The sequence below is a fragment of the Lagopus leucura genome, unplaced genomic scaffold, assembly GCF_019238085.1.
Source record: "Lagopus leucura isolate 7727_CA_CO unplaced genomic scaffold, USGS_WTPT01 Super-Scaffold_806, whole genome shotgun sequence".
Taxonomy (NCBI): domain Eukaryota; kingdom Metazoa; phylum Chordata; class Aves; order Galliformes; family Phasianidae; genus Lagopus; species Lagopus leucura.
Window position 1 is genome coordinate 8642277 of NW_024962260.1, and position 16800 is coordinate 8659076.

At 44.2% G+C, this 16800-nt stretch overlaps 1 protein-coding gene across 9 annotated transcripts in view; it reads left to right on the forward strand.

The window, feature by feature from the left end:
- Nucleotides 1–16800, forward strand: part of ARVCF (ARVCF delta catenin family member) — a 210537-nt gene that overhangs the window by 114497 nt on the left and 79240 nt on the right. For 3 of the 9 annotated variants that reach the window (XM_042865425.1, XM_042865424.1, XM_042865426.1), the window contains one exon: nucleotides 11470–11508. The exons of the other annotated variants lie outside the window; for them this stretch is intronic. In XM_042865425.1, coding sequence (XP_042721359.1) covers nucleotides 11470–11508 — 39 coding nt within the window. The remainder of the gene's footprint in view (nucleotides 1–11469; nucleotides 11509–16800) is intronic. 9 annotated transcript variants of the gene reach the window in all.

The window sequence follows — 16800 nt, forward strand, 5'->3', positions numbered from 1 at the left end:
GGCTGGGTGTGCAGCAGGATGTCTGCAGGATGGAAGCGGCTGTCTGGCTCCTCAGTTCTGTGAAATGGCCGAGAACGGACGGCTTCTGTGGTGGTAGTTCTGAGATGCCCTTTGTCACTGAGGTTGTTTGTCCCAGTTTATAACGTTGAATCCAAAACGTTGTTATCCTTCTGACTTTCTGCCCTCTTGTTGTTTAATTGTGCACTGGCTCTTGACTTCAGCGAGGTCACGTTCCCTGGGTGGAGTTGTGCTGTAGGTGAATTTCACTCAGTGCTGAAGGTGGGACCCTGGTTGGGTTGGCTCTGCTGGCTCTGAGGCCTGCCTAGGGCTGTGTCTGCATATGAGGGCTGCTTTTTTAATAGCTCCCCTGGGCTGCACCTGAACAGAAGTTGGGAGGCAGAGGTTTACTTTCTGTTTGGTGTAAGTTCTCCCCGTTTGTCCTACAGATGTTTGGCCAGATCCAAGGTTTTTTCTCTCTCCACACCCAAATGCCTGTAGTTCCTGAGAGGAGAGCAGTGTTGTGAATAGAACTGGCGTGCGCTGTGCAGTTGGATTCCCATGGCTCTGTCAGCATGGGTTTGCCTCCTGTGTAAATCTCCAGGCTAACATCCGAGGTGCCTGGTAGAAGTAACAGCCTGCGTCATTTCAGGCGCTCAGTGAGCAGTCGAGAGCAGGCTGTTTATCACTTCCCTCGCTGTTGCTAAATGAAAGGTGTAGTCTCACTGCTTTTTCATGCTTTACTTTATTATTAGCTTCTCAAAGCTCTTATTTCCAAAATTGAAAGAGTGACACAAGTAACTACGCTGTAATTGTGATCCCAGTGGTACATGTTCACCTCTTCTTAGAGCACAAGTGATTCCATGGCTTAAAACTGCAGTGTGAGGAAGGGCAATTAGGAGTCTGTTTAAATAAACATCCAGTACTGAAGGCTTGGGCTGCCCCTGCTCTGTACTGACTGCTGCTTGGAATGGCTTCAGGAAAACACCACTCCCTTAGCAGGAACTCTTGTGGCTGGGGCTTTGTTCCCGTTGGTTTCAGTTGTGTTTTCCCATTTGGAGTGAAAGTCGGTGCGCATTTGTCCACCGAAAGGCTCACAGTCACTTTGCTTTTATTTTTCTCTGAGCTCCAGATGCTGCACTCTACCTGAGGGTTAGGGTGCTCCTCAGCAGTGGAAGGGGGGGGGTGAGCTGCTCATGCAGCCTCTTACAGCACAGCATTTGTAAACTTGAACTTCCATCTCCAAGGAAGGAGTAAGTGCCCTTCCAACTGGGGTGCTTTCCCATATGTTAACATACCCAGAAAAGAAGTAGTTATCTTCTAAGCCTATGTGAATGCCAAACTGAAATGGAGCATAGGAAGGTGAAATGAACACTTGTTGTTTTTCTGAAGGAAATCACAAGTACTGTGCCCTTTGGAAGGAAATGGATGGCGGCTGTAGCTGCGGGCAGGCAGGAGTGCTGTAGCAATTCTTTGTGCAGGAGTGCTGTAGCAATTCCTTGTGCACTCTTGAAGATGTTTTGCACTTGTTCCCCAACTGAGCTCTATGGTGTATATTTAGAAATCCTATTTATCAGAGGAATTGTTGTTGCGGCTATATGCAAAATACTGAGCTCAAAAGGAATGGATGAGGAAAAGGAGAGTGGATTGGTAATTGACATGTTTTCTCCTTCGGGTAACGCTGTCCTTCATGACAGAAAGCTGTGCATTGCTCTGAAATGAAATTGGGATTATCAGAGTAACGAACCCGAAAGCACACATAGAGGCTGTGGAGGAGCTGATGTTAGAGCAGGAAGAGGAATCTTCCTAATGCCAGGCGGTGTGGGGCTGCGGCCCGATGGAGCGGCCCTGGGGGCAGACGGTGGTGAGGCTGCGGAGGGCAGGCGGCCTTGGCAGGGCAGGTGCCTTCAGTGCCTCTGATCTGGTGTACAGTGAGTGAGTTTGTTTAGATGGCTGTAATGAGTGAGATGAACGATGAAATAATTAACGAAGCAGACACTTAAATGGTTATTGCGGGTTTTAGAGCTGATGTTATTGAGATGAATGAGGTGGGTAGTTCTTCTATTGGCTATGCCCTAGCAAAAAGGGTAGTTCATTTATTTTAAACGAATGAACACCACCAATGCAGAAAAATAGAGTGGCATTCACTGGAAAGACAGCACCGTGTTCTTCCCTTGGGCAGAGAGCATCAGAGGCTCTTTGGTGACTTGTGTGCAATTTGTGAAAATACTTTCTTGTTTTTTTAGATGCAGAACATTTTCTAAGTCCTTGAAAGAGCAGCAGAGATTTATCACGTGTCACTATATAACTGTCTAGATAGTTGATGCCAATAAAACAGGTTAACAAAGTGCTGTTTCGGAGTACTTGTGTAAGCATGTGACTGTTTTGCCATTCTCTGAGCTGCTGTATGTAATCCCCTAAGTGGTTCTGAGGCCAGAGCCATCAGTCAGCAGAGCTGCTTACACCTGTATGCACCTGGGGACTGGCTGCTGAGCTGAGAATCTTTGTGCTGGGAGCAGGCAGTGTTTGAGTGGCTCTCTTCATCAGGTCAGTATTGGTTGACATAACCAAACCAAACAGTCAGCCCCTTTTTGTACCCTGAGTAACTTTTATGGTTCTTACTCAGTACAAATAATACGTGCAAGCCCCTTAGTTTGACTTTAATACTTCTACACGCACCACTTGTAGCCCACTGTGAAGATCTGCTATCTTTGTCCTGCTGTTGTTGTGTTTGGAGAATGCTTTATACTAAGGAAATATTCTGTGAATTTGACAGACGTTGGGATGGCTGTGCTGGTCTGTGTTGTCTGTGTCAGAATGAACGTTACACAGAACGTTACACAGAACGTTCATGCAAGGTGTCCTTGCATTAATTTTATTATTATTAAAAGTGGCTTCATTCCATAGTCATTGCTATGTTTTGCCAGTGGATTAATTTGATTCCAGAAGACCTTTGTTTTTCCTTTGTAACAGAGCATTTGCCTCGAGAGTTACTCTGAGAATCTGTAGCTGTTTCTTTCCTTACAGACAGCTTCTAGGTAATGCACAGCTACAAAAGAAATCCATCATCTGACAGCACGTACTGTGAAGGCAAAAGCTGGAGTCAGAAACTTTGTGAGAGTTGGTGGTTTATTTATACCTTGCAGTAAGTCAGTTACTTTTGTCTGGGCAGATCTCTAAGGGAAGTTCTTTTTAACTCTCTTGAAAATTCTGAACAATGTTTTCCTTCTTGAGAGCAGAGACAGATAGGGAGGTAAATCTAAATCAAATGTCTTGGTTCCGCTGACTGCACGAATCATGGATTCATAGAGAAATGAAATTATAACCGTGGCTTCTCCTTTTTCACCAGTCCCTAATTGACATTCCTTCCCCACCCCCACCTGCTTTGTTGGATGCTTTCATGCTTTGGCACTCAAGATGCGTTGGTTTCTCACAGGCAGCTTGGGTTAGTTTCTCTGGAGTCCCTCTAGAGCAAGAGCTCTCTGCGAGGGGCTGCGCTGCCTCCTCACACACTGAGCGTGCTTTACTTCTGTTGTCGGTTGCTTTTTGGACTATATTTAGCAGTTCCCTGGAGCTGCGTTGCAGACATGAGAGAATGAATGTGACATTTTGTGAAGGACTGGGCAGGGAGTCGCGTTGGATGTCATCTTTCACCGCCACCTGGTTGGTCCTTCAGCACAGACCTTGAGGCCCAGCACTCCCTCCTCCCGTATTTCTGGGGTGAGCTTAAAACAAGTCACTACTTCACATGTTTTCACCTACTCTGATTTGTATAAAATCCAGAGATAAAGGCATGTTTGCAGTTTAATCTGCCGTATGGTGGTAAACTTCTGTGATAGAAGATGAGAGGTTGGCGGAACCATCTTCAGTGATTTGGGTTGGCACGCGCTTTGTGTACTGAAAATCAATCATCCTCACCCATGGTTTTTATTGAGAAACGTTGACTCCTCAGCCGTTGTACTACAAATGAAACATGCTGCCGTTTTTGAGCGTCTCCAGCTGGATTTTACACCGTGTTTCTATTCTTTTTCTTTCGAAGAAAATGGTGATGAAATGGTAAGGTCTGAGAGCTGTCTGTATTAGATTTGCTTGGAAATGAATCCTTGCTGAGCTCCAGGTGGACAGTGTGTTACAGAGTCCTCCCTGCGTGCACACAAGGTTGTGACACAAAGCGTAGTGATTTGCAGGGAGGGGATCCTTACAGAGTCCTCCCTGCATGCACACAAGGTTGTGACACAAAGCGTAGTGATTTGCAGGGAGGGGATCCTTGCAGAACACACAGGTGCCCAAGGAACAGCTCAGGTGTGAAGGGTTGCTGAGGTTACGCTGACTTGATGTTGTGGGTTCTGTGGTTGCCACTTCAGTGCTCTGTGTGGGCTCATGCTGCAGCAGAGTAGCTGGAAACCAAACATTTATCATTTCTGTTGTCTTCTACTTTTTATTAGCATTGGAATAGAAATATGTGCTCCTAAATGAAATGTCAAAGGATTTAATCATTGGATGGGGCAGATATTCTGTCGTGAAAAGGAACAGCTTGTAGCTTTGGGGAAGATATGCCTGTTTTTGGAAAAATGAAGTTTTCCCAGTTCCATATAACATTGCAAATCTTTCTGAAGCTCCTCTCAGACAGGAGGAAGCATCCCACCTTGGTATATGCTGCATTTATCTGTCACTGAGATCATGCAGCTCCTGTAGAGACAGCAGTGGAGAAATGTTTGTGTTGTAGCATGGAGATTGGCAGTGAAGATCTAATCTCCCCACCTGGTTCTGACAGCTAATTAGTTCTCTTGTGAATCTTAGCACTAACAAGATGTAAATGGTTTACAAAAGCTGTTTACCACTGACCATTTGAACTTGCTTGATCGCTGATAGGCAAAGAGAGCCGTGGATTTCACTTCATCCTGATGTTGCTGCAGGTGCAGTTAGTGTTCTTGAAGCAATTCTTTCAGTGACTTGTTCTGAAGGTGTTTTTTTTTAACCATGTAAAACTATTTAAATAATTATGTGGATTTGTATCAGTATTTACTTGCTTTTTGCTGAGTATAAGGATGGAAACCTATTATTGCAATGCAGATACCCTGTAAGGGAAAACTGCCTTCATTATAAAATATGGCAGTGCTTCAGAACTGGTGATGTGCTGGAGACATGACCTGACTGGAAGGGGATTCTGCCAGAAATGGTGAAGGTGATCTTCCCTTATGGCTCCTCATGATCTTTTTGTTACATGAAATACTACCTTCTTTTTTAGAAAATGTCTTGTTTCTTGTGTTACGTGTACAGCTCTGTGAAGAAGTTCTTCATGAGAAGCTGCAAGGAATGCAGCAGTCTGCCTGATGAACTCCCTCCTACTTGAAGAAGCTGTGGTTAGAAATGTTAATGATAACAAACCTATTTTATCAATTATGTCTTTTAAAGAGCAGTAATGTTTCAAAAGGATTAAAATATCCCAGTTGAACTTTGTGTATACTTCCATACTGTGTGTATACATACGGCTTCTGTTGTAAGCTTTTCTTTTGGAACTTCCAGAACATTACCAGCACTGGCCAACCTGCTCTCCTATCACAAGTCCAGTGTGAGTGTTCTCCTGTGTGGCCAATGACTGGCAGAGCAGATGGAGGCAGTGGGGCTGGAGTCAGATGGGAAGAGGCCGATTCCCAGGAGCAGCCTGGTGCTGTGCCTGCTCCAGCATTCATACTGAGCTGCTGTGTGACCTGAGCTGCTGAACAGTGGGTTGGAGAAGGCAGGGAGCTGAGTTAAATTGTCTGCTGAGGAGCAGCAGGCATCTGGGTTGGAGAAGGGCTTACTTCAGCAGCTTGTCAAAAAGTTTGAAATCTATGAAGTTAATTACTTGAGAATAAAACATCTTTTATTAATGTTTGAATATCTGCATTTGTGTATAAATTAGTACGGTAGAACAGCTGCTGCATGTTCCATTTCTCAAGCAAAAGCTCTGAATGCATTTATAAATAGCGAATAGTAAATAAAGAATGATTTGGTTTCAGGACATGATTCTAAGCAGAGCTGTGCAATGTTCAGTCACTTCTGGGTTGTTCTGCTTTTCACTTTTTGATGAAGGATCCTGGTTTTCATTAGTACAATTTATTTATAATGTCTTTATGGATATAGTCAAATACCACCTATTAAAATATCACCAGTCTGTCAGACACATGCATAACTTCTACTTAATATTTGCAGCCTGGATTCTTAGCAGGGAAAATCATTAAGCCCTGATGAATACAGCTGAAATGATAATATGAAGTCAGCAGAAATCTTTCTACCCAGTGAGCCAGCAGGACATGTTTATAAGCCAGCAAACTGCAGCGCTTTGCAGAATATTTTGAATCCAAAAGCACAGTGAGTTGTGTCTACAAGGTTTACAAAGCTAGAATTAAGAATAGCTGCAACATCTACTGCTGAGTGCGTATACAGCAGGTATCTGACGTATTCTCTGGATCTCCAAACACATTTTAGATGTATTCCGAGAGCCTGCTGAAATACGTTGAGTGACTTCTGTTTAGTGAATGATAGTTATGCTTAGGTATTCATATTCTAAATGGAGCTGTACTCAGTTTAAATTTCTTTATTTAGATATATTTTATCTAAATAATAGATCTTATTAAATAAAATTTTTAATTTTAATTATTAATTTTAATTAATTAATTTTAATTATTAAAATTAAATTATTAATAAAAATCTTATTTTATTACAGCATTCGTACTGTTAGGTTTATTTTGCATGATCTGATCTATTGCTAATTAGCCTTTCCTTCAGGGTCAGTTGATTTAATTTAGGCACATAAGAACCGACAGCAGAAGGGAAGTTGTGAGTATCAGTGCATTTGGTCACTGCTGACCTGAGAGGCTGAATTAAGCGTAGAATCGGGTTTGTCTTTCAGCCATGGTGAGCCAGTTGGCTGTTTTACAGGATGGGCAGTTCAGGATATGGGTATCTGTGTCATCCGCTCAAACAGTGGATGGTTACGTTTTGTCTTCCTGCCTTGCTAACCGCCATTGGCTTTAATCAGGATCTGTGCATCTGTCTGTGTAGCTGGGCTGCTCGCACACTTCCCTGGTGGCTCATGGCGGCGCTCCTCCTGCTGTGCAGTGTGTGTGAGGCACAGTGAGTGTGGGCTGAGGGCTGGGAGCAGTGCTGGCGCAGCTCCTCGGCTGTGGGAGCTGCGTCTGGGCCGCTGCTCTGTTCATAGGGGCTCCGAAAGGCCTTTGCTACATGACTTGCTCACACGGTGGTACTCAGCAGTTCAGGTGCAGTCGGTTTGGCTGTGAAAGCCCCCCTGATTCCCTGCGACTGCTCAACAGCTGAACGAGCTGTCATTGCAGGCAGCAGCAACACACAGAGGATATGCTCTGGCTTGGCAGTGTGGAAGCAGTTCTTGTACAGCCATGCAACAGGAGTCTGCTCGTAGAAGGTTAGGAATTCAGTTGAGACTTTTTGGCAGCGCTAAGCCGTGTAAGGATGCGCAGTTTCTGTTTTCTCGTTCACCTGTATGCTTTCTGTGCAGCTTTGCAGTCCTTTTTTGGCAGAGTGGCTGCTGCTGTTAACACCATCACATCAACATGGCTGTAAATATCAGCAAGTCACAAGTGAGGCATTGTCTCTATTGTGTGTATGTTTTTACATGCATAAAATCGGATGCTGAGATTTCATTTAAGTTTCGTGTGTTTCATATCCTCTTCCCTGTTTGTAAGAAGCCGGGCAAGTTATGCATCTTATGAGTCCGTAGCAGCAAAACCAGTCTAGGCAAGCCAAGCAAAAAGCCAAGGAATGACATGGAGTTGTTTGGGAAGACTTAAAAAGGAAATTTTATGCCGTAGTGTGCAGGGAGCCCACATTTGTCTCGAGATTTCTCTGGTGAACTAACGCACTGTTAACACCATGGCTTTAAGGACTGAATCGTTTCTCTGGTATACAGGTTCCTCATCTTTCCTTTTTTCCTGCCATTGCCCTGCTCCATCCCTGCTGTGCATTTTGGTTTTGTTTTTCCCCTCCCTGGTTAGAGGTGGACCTTTTGTAATGCCTCTCTCTGTCCTCTTTCCCTGGAGTGCCTCTGGCTCCCAGCATTGCTTTTGGACCTATTCCCTGCCAAACCTGTTCCCGCTTACGTGCTTGTTTTATCTGTTGGTAACTGTACTGCCCCTGATTGAACAGCTCAAGCTGTGAAATATTATGGATTTCTGTCAGACTGAGGATGTCTTTATTTTCTAATATCATAGTTAGGAACAGTGGGCTAGTGCAAATGAATAGACCTGGCTCACTGGTACAGCAGTACCTATTGGAGATAGCTTTGTCCTGCTGGGGACTCCAGGAAGGCACTAAAAGGCACTGCTCTGCTCTTAGAGTAAATCCAGAAGGTGGAAAAATGAGGATGAACCACGCTAATGTGTGTTTGTGAGGAACCTTGTGGCTCAGAGTGAGTCTGGGAGGCAGGAACAGCATTTATGTCTAGGTGTTCATCGCTGGTTGTGGGCTCACCACTAAATTGGTACTGACTGCATCTGGCCAGCTGTCCCATAGGGCTGGGTGGGATGGTTGTTTATTTTTTAATTGCCTGTGAGGAGTTGGAAGAAAAGTGAAACAACTTGGTTTAAGTCAGAGAGACAGCTGTGTGTATAGCTGGGGTAAGAACTGCTAACGCTTTCCAAAGGCTTTTACTCTGTGATATGCTTACGGGAGGACTGCTGGAAGAACCAGCTTCTGTCAGCCAAACTGTTAGTAGTGGAGGTGGGATGTAAGGGCAGATCCTTTTATTTAAAGCACAGAAGGCAAGGTATGTGGATGCTGCACATTCTGCCAGAACAGATGAAAACTGTGTATCCTGCACCATCCTGAATAACAAAAGAGACCAATTTGAGGAGGCTTGTTGGCATCAAAGCAAGGCAGTCCCTGCTGCCAGCCCGTACCTACGGAATTATGCACAGTTCTGGCCAGCATATGAGCAGGCTGGCTGGGATGCTAACACACTGTATCCTACTTGCAGCCTCAGCTTTGCTGGGTTGCTCTGGTAAATTAAAGATTCCCTTTCCTGGCATAAAACGCAACAAGGAGTGGGAGTGAAGTGTGGCTGGCTTGTTCTCAGCTTGGAACAGCAGTGCTGCAGTTTGTCTGGCCAAGGGAATTGCAGCCTGCAGAGCGAGTCTGGCTTTCTGATGTCAGTTATTAGCAAGTCCTTAATTTCATCTAGTGTCATCTGTTGTTGTTATCTGTGTGTTTATTGGAGAAATGGCTTCTGAACACCTGTTGGAAAGAAGTGACTTACATCACTAGCTCTAGGGCTGTGTTTTGTCCTGATCTTTGTCATATTTGAATTCCATTGTAAAGTGCCAAATGTACGCAGAACAGAAATAATAGTCAAAAAACAAAAAACTCTGGTACATGTAATTGGGTGGTTGGCCATTTCTCAGCTGAGTTTTCACAGTGCTCTGGTTTGGAGATTTACCTTACTTGCAGCACTGCTGGCGTGGCTGAGATGGCGGTTCCCTGCGTCACTGGTGAGAGAGGGAAATCCATAAGGAAAACCAGTGTTGGCTGGGACCCTCTGCTGAGCTGCTTTGCTGGCTGATAGCAGTCTCCTTATTACATGTAAGAGTGGTTTTCTGGAGGGGGAGGGAGTGGAGGAATCCTTAACAAGCTGTGAATAATTTGCTCTAAGACTGGAAAGTCTGCAGAAGTGTGTCACAGTCGGGTGTGTTTGTGTGCGTACACCTGAGCACCTCTCATTGTCAAGTTTCTGATTAAATAAGAACATGTTTTTTAATAGGTTGGACCAATTAATCTTTAAGTAGTGAAGATAATTCTGGCATGAAAATACGTCTTATTTACGCTACTTGCTTTCTACAATTTGAAACAAAAAGTACCCTGTAAGCCCTCAGCTTCCTGACACTGGGACTAATTGAACCTTTACCTGCAAGACTGAAGGGTTCTCCTTGAGCTTTCTCTTACTCCTTGTTGTGGTTTAACCTGGCAGGTCCCAGCTGAAGCTAAGACACTCCTTTAGGCACTTGAACTGTTCTCAGATCAACCCTTGACCTTCTCTGTGTGGTGAATTGCTTGGACTGTAGGGCTGAACAAGAGCCTTTTCTGATCTTAGAGCTCTTCTGATCTCTTCTTGTTCCTCTTCTGACAGCTGTTTTCTGGAGCCCTGCACTGTCTGCATCCATGCCAGGCTGTAGATGCAGAGCTGAACAGCCCTTTCCAGCACTGGCTGTGCAAATAAATGCCAAATGGAAATGATGAAATGCTCTTAATCAGGATTCTCTCCCCCCCCCTCCCCTGCACCCTCCTTTTTTTCCCCCTTTCTCTACCTACTGTCTATTGCTAGCGTAGCACTGACTTGGCAAGCCTCTCTGCTGCCTTTTCAGTCTGTGTGAAGACTGTCCATGTACAATAGGGCTGTAAGCTCAGTCCTAAGAAATACAGAGAACGTGTGAAGGAAACAGGCTACTGAAAAAAGCCATCAGTGAGCTCTCCTGGGCAGTTGAAATAACACAGTAATGCACTGCACTTGGGAAAGCTTGCCTTTCTGCCGGAATCTCTTCCATTTAGAAGATTTACAGCAGATGGTTTGGCCTCTGGCTTTGTTGGCTTGTTTGTGTCTCTTGGTGTTCAAATGGACTTGTAGTCATAACGAGACCTCCTGCAGAGTTTCTTTCCTGCTGTCACATTTTTGGTCTCTGGGGATACATAATAGTGAGAGCCGGACCTGTGCCAGAAGCAGCGTGCAGGATTCCGGCTACCTTGTGCTCAGACCTCGGCTTCTGCGTGGGGCTGGGGGGGGGAGGTGAGATAAAGGGAAGAAGTGAACTCTTGGAGTGCTGTTCAGACTGAAGCAGTCTTGATGCCGAGCAAACCTGCTTTGGTGCTTTGCAGTGGGAGATGTCAGCAAGCACATTCCTCTGAGACAGGTGATGAGATTTATTGTCAGTCGCTTTGTATTCCCTAGAATGAGGAATAATTTATTTAAGAAGCGACTTCCCTGGAATTCAAGCTTTGAAAGTCATTGCTGACCCATTTGTTATTTCTGTCTCCCTGAAGTTTATGAAAACAGTTTTGTTTTTTTGTGTTGTACCCACGCGTTTTGCCACAAATGCAGCTTTCTTGTCCTGTAGTTCAATTCTACAGGCAAACTTCTGGGTAGATGAGATTAGTTAAATTTAATACTGATCAGATACAGCAGCTAGGACACTAAAATAACATTCCAGTCCTGGTCATAATTTAAAGAATACAGAGACAGCTCGCATCTGATTTAGGTCACAATGCAGTTCTTGAAGGTAATGCTGTGGCAGCGCAAGGAGGAGTGCGTGTGTTAGCCTGGAAGTGGCAAGCTGGGTCTGGCAGCTCTTGGTTTAACAGTAGTGGTGTGTTTAGGTGGCTGGGGAAAAGTCTGGGACACGCGGAGTGCGTAGAGAAACTGACTGCTGTACTCTGCTGAACTGACAGTTCTTTTTTCTGTTCTAGATGAAGGACCTAGCTTGTACTTCTGACTCCTATGTGCATGTAAGTTTGTGGACTTGATATCTAGTAATACATGCATCAATTTTATTTATGACCAAAACTGTGTGGGGTCAAGGAGAAACGAGAGCTGAATGCCTGTCTTGCAGAAAGGAATGTACAAATGAGTCATCCCACACCACTGTTAATGCCAGCATTGTAGAGGCAGCAGGTGGAGATGGAGGAAAAAGCTTACTGGAAAATTGTAATCCATGATGTAACCTCATCCCACTAAAAATCTCCCTAATTTAGCCTTGGTTAGTTCATCTGAAAGGCTCCGGAGAGGAAGCGGGTCTGAACTGTTCCAAGTTTGGTCAAAGATTAAACACGTGGATTTGCATTTTTTTTATCTTTGGGAGAAGGATCAACCTAAAAAAATACAGATCTAAATTACAGCAAATTGCATTGAGCTCTCTCTTGGTGAGAAACAGTCATTCTCCCCTCATTTAGTCTGGTTTCCTGCTGGGAAGGCTTTCCAGATGAAGAGTGTTGACAGCTAGGAGAAATAAGGGTACCTCCAATATTGTGTGTTCCAGGCATGTTTTTATTTTATTTTTTCTTTTTCTTTGACCATGCTCCAAACAACCAGAGGTGCTCATCCAGTTCTGGGTGTTGCTACCTGCGTTCTGAGGCCTGGGTTCGTCCCTCAGCTTTAGTGCTTTTCAAAAGACCCCAAGTTTGATGTAATTCAACAGGTAATCAGTGTCAAGAGCTGGATGTGTGCAAGGAGATGACTCAGTCTGTAAGATCTGAATTATTCTCTGAAACTCCAATTCTTTTGGACTAGAGAGAAAGAATTCCATTACTGTGCATTTGAATACCCTGCTAAGCTGCCTGAAGGTAGCTGCTGCCAGTTTGAACCTATTGTGCATCCCCTTCCCTACCTGCAAGATCCCTCATGGGAATGTTTAGGTCAGCAGGCTGCTCTGTCAGGATGAGGTAGGACTGTGCTTCTTCAAGGCGTGATTGCTTCGGTTCTGAAAATCAGTTGATGTGCTTGATTTGCTGAGCATTACTTCTATGGCAGTGAGATTGTTAACATTTAATTTTTAAGTATACATTATCACGTCTGTTGAGGCTGACATCTTTGGTTAACACCCAGTCAATCTGAAAAGCAGGGCAAAGCAATACAGAGCCCTGAGAGATGTCTTGCTTGTCAAAGTGACAAATTGCCCTTTCTGAGTCAAAGGACCAGCTTGCATTTTGGGGCTGTGTAGCTACAGGGGAACGGGGAGGGGAGCATGGGAAAAATACCCTATTAGTTTAGCTCTTCCCCAGTGTTTTTTTGTTGTATGTTGCTGAGTTGAAGTTCTTTGTTTTCCTCAATCTAAAACAACTTCTCAGCAGGTTGAGAGGAGCAAGGCCCCTGGGACTCTGCCTCTCCCACTTCTCATTCTCATAAACTGTTTACAATCTCCCTCCGTTTTCTAGCTTTGTATGGAAAAGTTCAGTGGGTCAGCTTTCCCTTTAGCTTCATCCATCATTCCAGTCAGTTAGAAATAGTTGAGGGCCAATTGCCCGGTCTTCCATTAACTGAGACACTTCAGATTGTTTAAAATAGCATAAAAGCTCTTTGTTGGCCGTTGGGCTAGCGCCCTGTGACGGGCAGCTACCGTGTGGCTGAACAGAGCCCCAGTGTGTCTGGCTCTGTTTGGGGGCTGAATGTTACTACTGCAGGCCTTGTTTGGGTTTGATTCCCTCTCCTTCACCTCTGCCTCTTGCCTTCCCTGAAAGGTGCGATGCCTTCAGATGGTGAATTGCCAGACCCGCTTGCAAAAAAAGGCTGCGTTGTGGCTTTTCACAACTGCTGTAGTAGAGGGAGGTGTTTTTCAGCTGGTGAAAAGTTCCTCTTTAACCTTGGTGCTTAAAAAGCTCTTGGCGTTGCTTGTTAGTTGCTTGTCGTGTGTGTTTCTGAAGGACAAAGGAAGTGTGTAAGTGTTCAGGAAATACCTCGGGCATTGCAGTGTGCAGCTGAGCTCACCCTGGTGCCCGTGGCAGGGCGGCCTGCTTTCATGGAGAGCCGAAGTTTTGCCTCATTTGGAGCTGACCAGCCCTGGGGTAGAGCTGGGAGAGAGCTCCAGCAGAGCACTTGAAGCTTGTTACTGGTTGATGTGCTTGGGTGCACCTTGAAGTAAACTAATACATACATACACACATAGACATATATACAATTTTCAGGTTATGAAATACAGATTTCAGGTTATGCTTAAGCAGTGAAGTATGTGTACCAAGAGGAGATTAGCAACAAAGTACTTCAGTATTCTCACTTTGAAATTGTTGCCTGCCTTCAAACTCTTTCCAATGTCGTACACTGCCAGGTTTGTTTCAGTGTGGCCCAGTCCACCTGGATTTTGGTGTTCAGGAGCTTGAGTAACACAATATCAGTAGGTCCTACTTGTACAGCAGTAGTTCCTTTGGTTGTGAAGAGTCCTGAGAGCTGTGACTGTGCGGCTGTGCTTGAGGCTGATAGCCTGGACCTTGCTTTTGGAACCGGAAGAATACTGTGCATGGCAGCCCTTGAATATAAGGCCTTCTCATTCTTCAGCTTCAATTCCTCCTGCTTGGATTTCAGCTGTTGAACTGCTGCAGTGCACAAAATGCTCTCTGGACAAATCAGGGCTGAGGGCACAGCAGGGATGTTTTGGTGGAGAAAAAAAACAAACAAACAAAAACAAACAAAGAAACCAGCAGAGCTTGGCAGAACAGGAGAATGTGATGATAATCAGATTTAGGAGATTGCAGCAGCTGGGGAGCTAGATCCTGTGCTGGAAAAAGGTCCGCCACGGATACACCAAGCTAATTTCACCACTGACTGTTCTGTACTTTGATGCCCTATGGAGATGTTGATCTGATGTATATTCTCAATCCAGGAACACAGTGATCTCGGTTGCCTTTTTTCTTCTTTTTTCCTCCACGTTCCTTCAGCAAAGAACAGCCTGAGAACATCAGAGCTAGAATCGCAGACCTGAGCTGCAAGGAGGTCCATGGGACACGCCACGTCAGAACTGAGTCTCAGACCAAAACTCATGTTTGCCTGCTTTGCACTTGTAAGCAATCTTATGCTTTGCAGAAACTGAAGCTTTAATAAGTAATTCAAACAAAGCATAGGAAGGGTAGAAGAGAGAATCCCTATTTGATTCAATTAGCGCTGGTGTCCAACGCCATTAATTGTGACCAGCCTTCTGATGTTTTTCACAGGAGTTGATACACTTGAGCTTTGTCTGTGCTGGGGCAACTGAGGACAAGTTTGTCCACTGATGTAGAATCCCGCTTTTGTGCTCTGCAGAACCCTTCAAATTTGGTATCTAACAGTAGCCTGGAGTAAGCAGTAGCCTGAATAGTCTGCATTGCAGTCTGCTGAACAAAGGATACGTCTGGGAGAATGATGATTCGATGTACGTGTTTTCCCTGTGTTTGAAGAGGGACTGTTTTAGTGGAAGTAATAATATCCTGCAATTTAATATTATTTCCAGACTCTTTTAAATCGTTTCATAGGCAGCAAATAAAGAACTTTGTTTACTGTTTTAAAGTAGAATGTCTGTTCCTCCTAGGGGAGGTTATTCTTTTATTAAAAAAAGATAGAAAGTAGCTGCTTTGATGGAAATGTAACTCCAGGAGTTGAGATGGTGATGATTACAGAAGCTGTAGTATTCTAATGCAAAATAAGCCCTAGGAGATATGTGCCCTAAATAGTAAATCACTCTGTTTTTTTAACAAAGCAAGAATTACTATTATTGTGTTTTTTGCTTATTTTACAAGGTCTTTAGCTGTTTCATCTGCACTTAACTTTTACAAGCTGGGGATAAATTGATGGTTGATGTTGTTTTGCTGTTTAAATAGCTTGGCATTTTTAAAGCATAGCGGAGATGGGAGTGAAGGATGGGATTCATTTGGCACTCCAAAAAGCAGGGAGAAAAACTGTGACTGCTGGTATCCAGTGCTCTAACCTAGATTAGAATCTGATCTTATAACTTAATGTTTCATAATTTTCGTGGAAGGGGCTGAACACCATTATTTCAAGAGGACCTTGTGGGTAATGTGTCGGCTGCAGGAGGAGTCATGAATCCTGACAGGCCCTCATTAAAGAGGACTGGAAAGAAGTTTCCTTTGGATTTCATCTTTCCAGATGCTCCACTGGGAGCAGTGTGGTGGTTGCTGATCCTCTGGGGCTGGGGAACCAACCCCCTCTGGTTTGGCAGCGTGGGATGGGCTGCAGGGTCGTGGCTGTGGGAGAGAAAGGGGATCGCCGTCCTGCTTTTGCTTTGTGGGTTTTCTAAACTGGAATTACGTCCTTCAGCAGGCAGGAAATTACTGGTAGGATTATTCATTAGGAGTGTTGTATTCCGGTTCTATCTGGTAATTTATGTTTTACTTTGGATAATTAGGCTTAGCTGCCAAATGTTTGGAATCTGAGATGCTGAGATGTGTTTAACAAGAGCGTCCTAGATACTGGCTTAGAAGCTGAGCACTGAAGAAGGTGGTTGAGAGGGGTAGGGTGTCCCAGTTTTTTTGCAGTTTGTGATGACCTAAAATCCATAATGGAGGAAACTAAAAATGGAGAAAGTCTTTGCATCTTTTTTGTGTTAATGCTAGCTTGTGACAACTGCACGTTAGTGATGTGGAACAAGTACTGGTTGTGGAGATCAAAGAGCCGCCTCCTCAAGCTAATTCAGAGAAAAGCAAGTTGGCTGGTGTTCTGTCCTCTTTGCTCACTGCTTTTTTCACTGGATCACGTACTAAGAAGTAAAAGCATAAGGAGATGCAGTCTGCTGAGTTATCTATATTAGGAAATCTATCTTGAACTTTGGAAGCTTTTATTTCCAATGCTTAGGACAGTCTCTTGCTAACACTGCCTTTTTCCTGTAGGAATGCAGATCTGTACCTGAAACTTCACTTTAGAAGCAGCCATGGGATGAAAACTGCCTTGGTGTTCATTTAAAGTCAGTATGTTCTAGTTTGCAATTCACTTGTGTTTAAGTGCCCACCTTTAAAGCTTTTCTTTGCCCACAGGCAGTCTGAATACAAAGGGAGACTGGTGATTTTTTTTTCTTTTATGAAGAAAAGTATTGCAGAAGCAGAAGGAGCAAAATATGGAAGGCAGACAGAAATCTCCTCAGATTTATTATCACAAAGCAGAATTTTCTTCTGAGAATCTAGAGGAAAAGGAAAATAGATGAATTCATGGCAACACCTTGGTGTGCAGCTAGGAATGAACAAGATGGATGCATCTATGCACGTACATGTGCAGAAGGGGTAGGACTCGCATCTTGAATCAGTTTTGGCATTTGATGCCATATA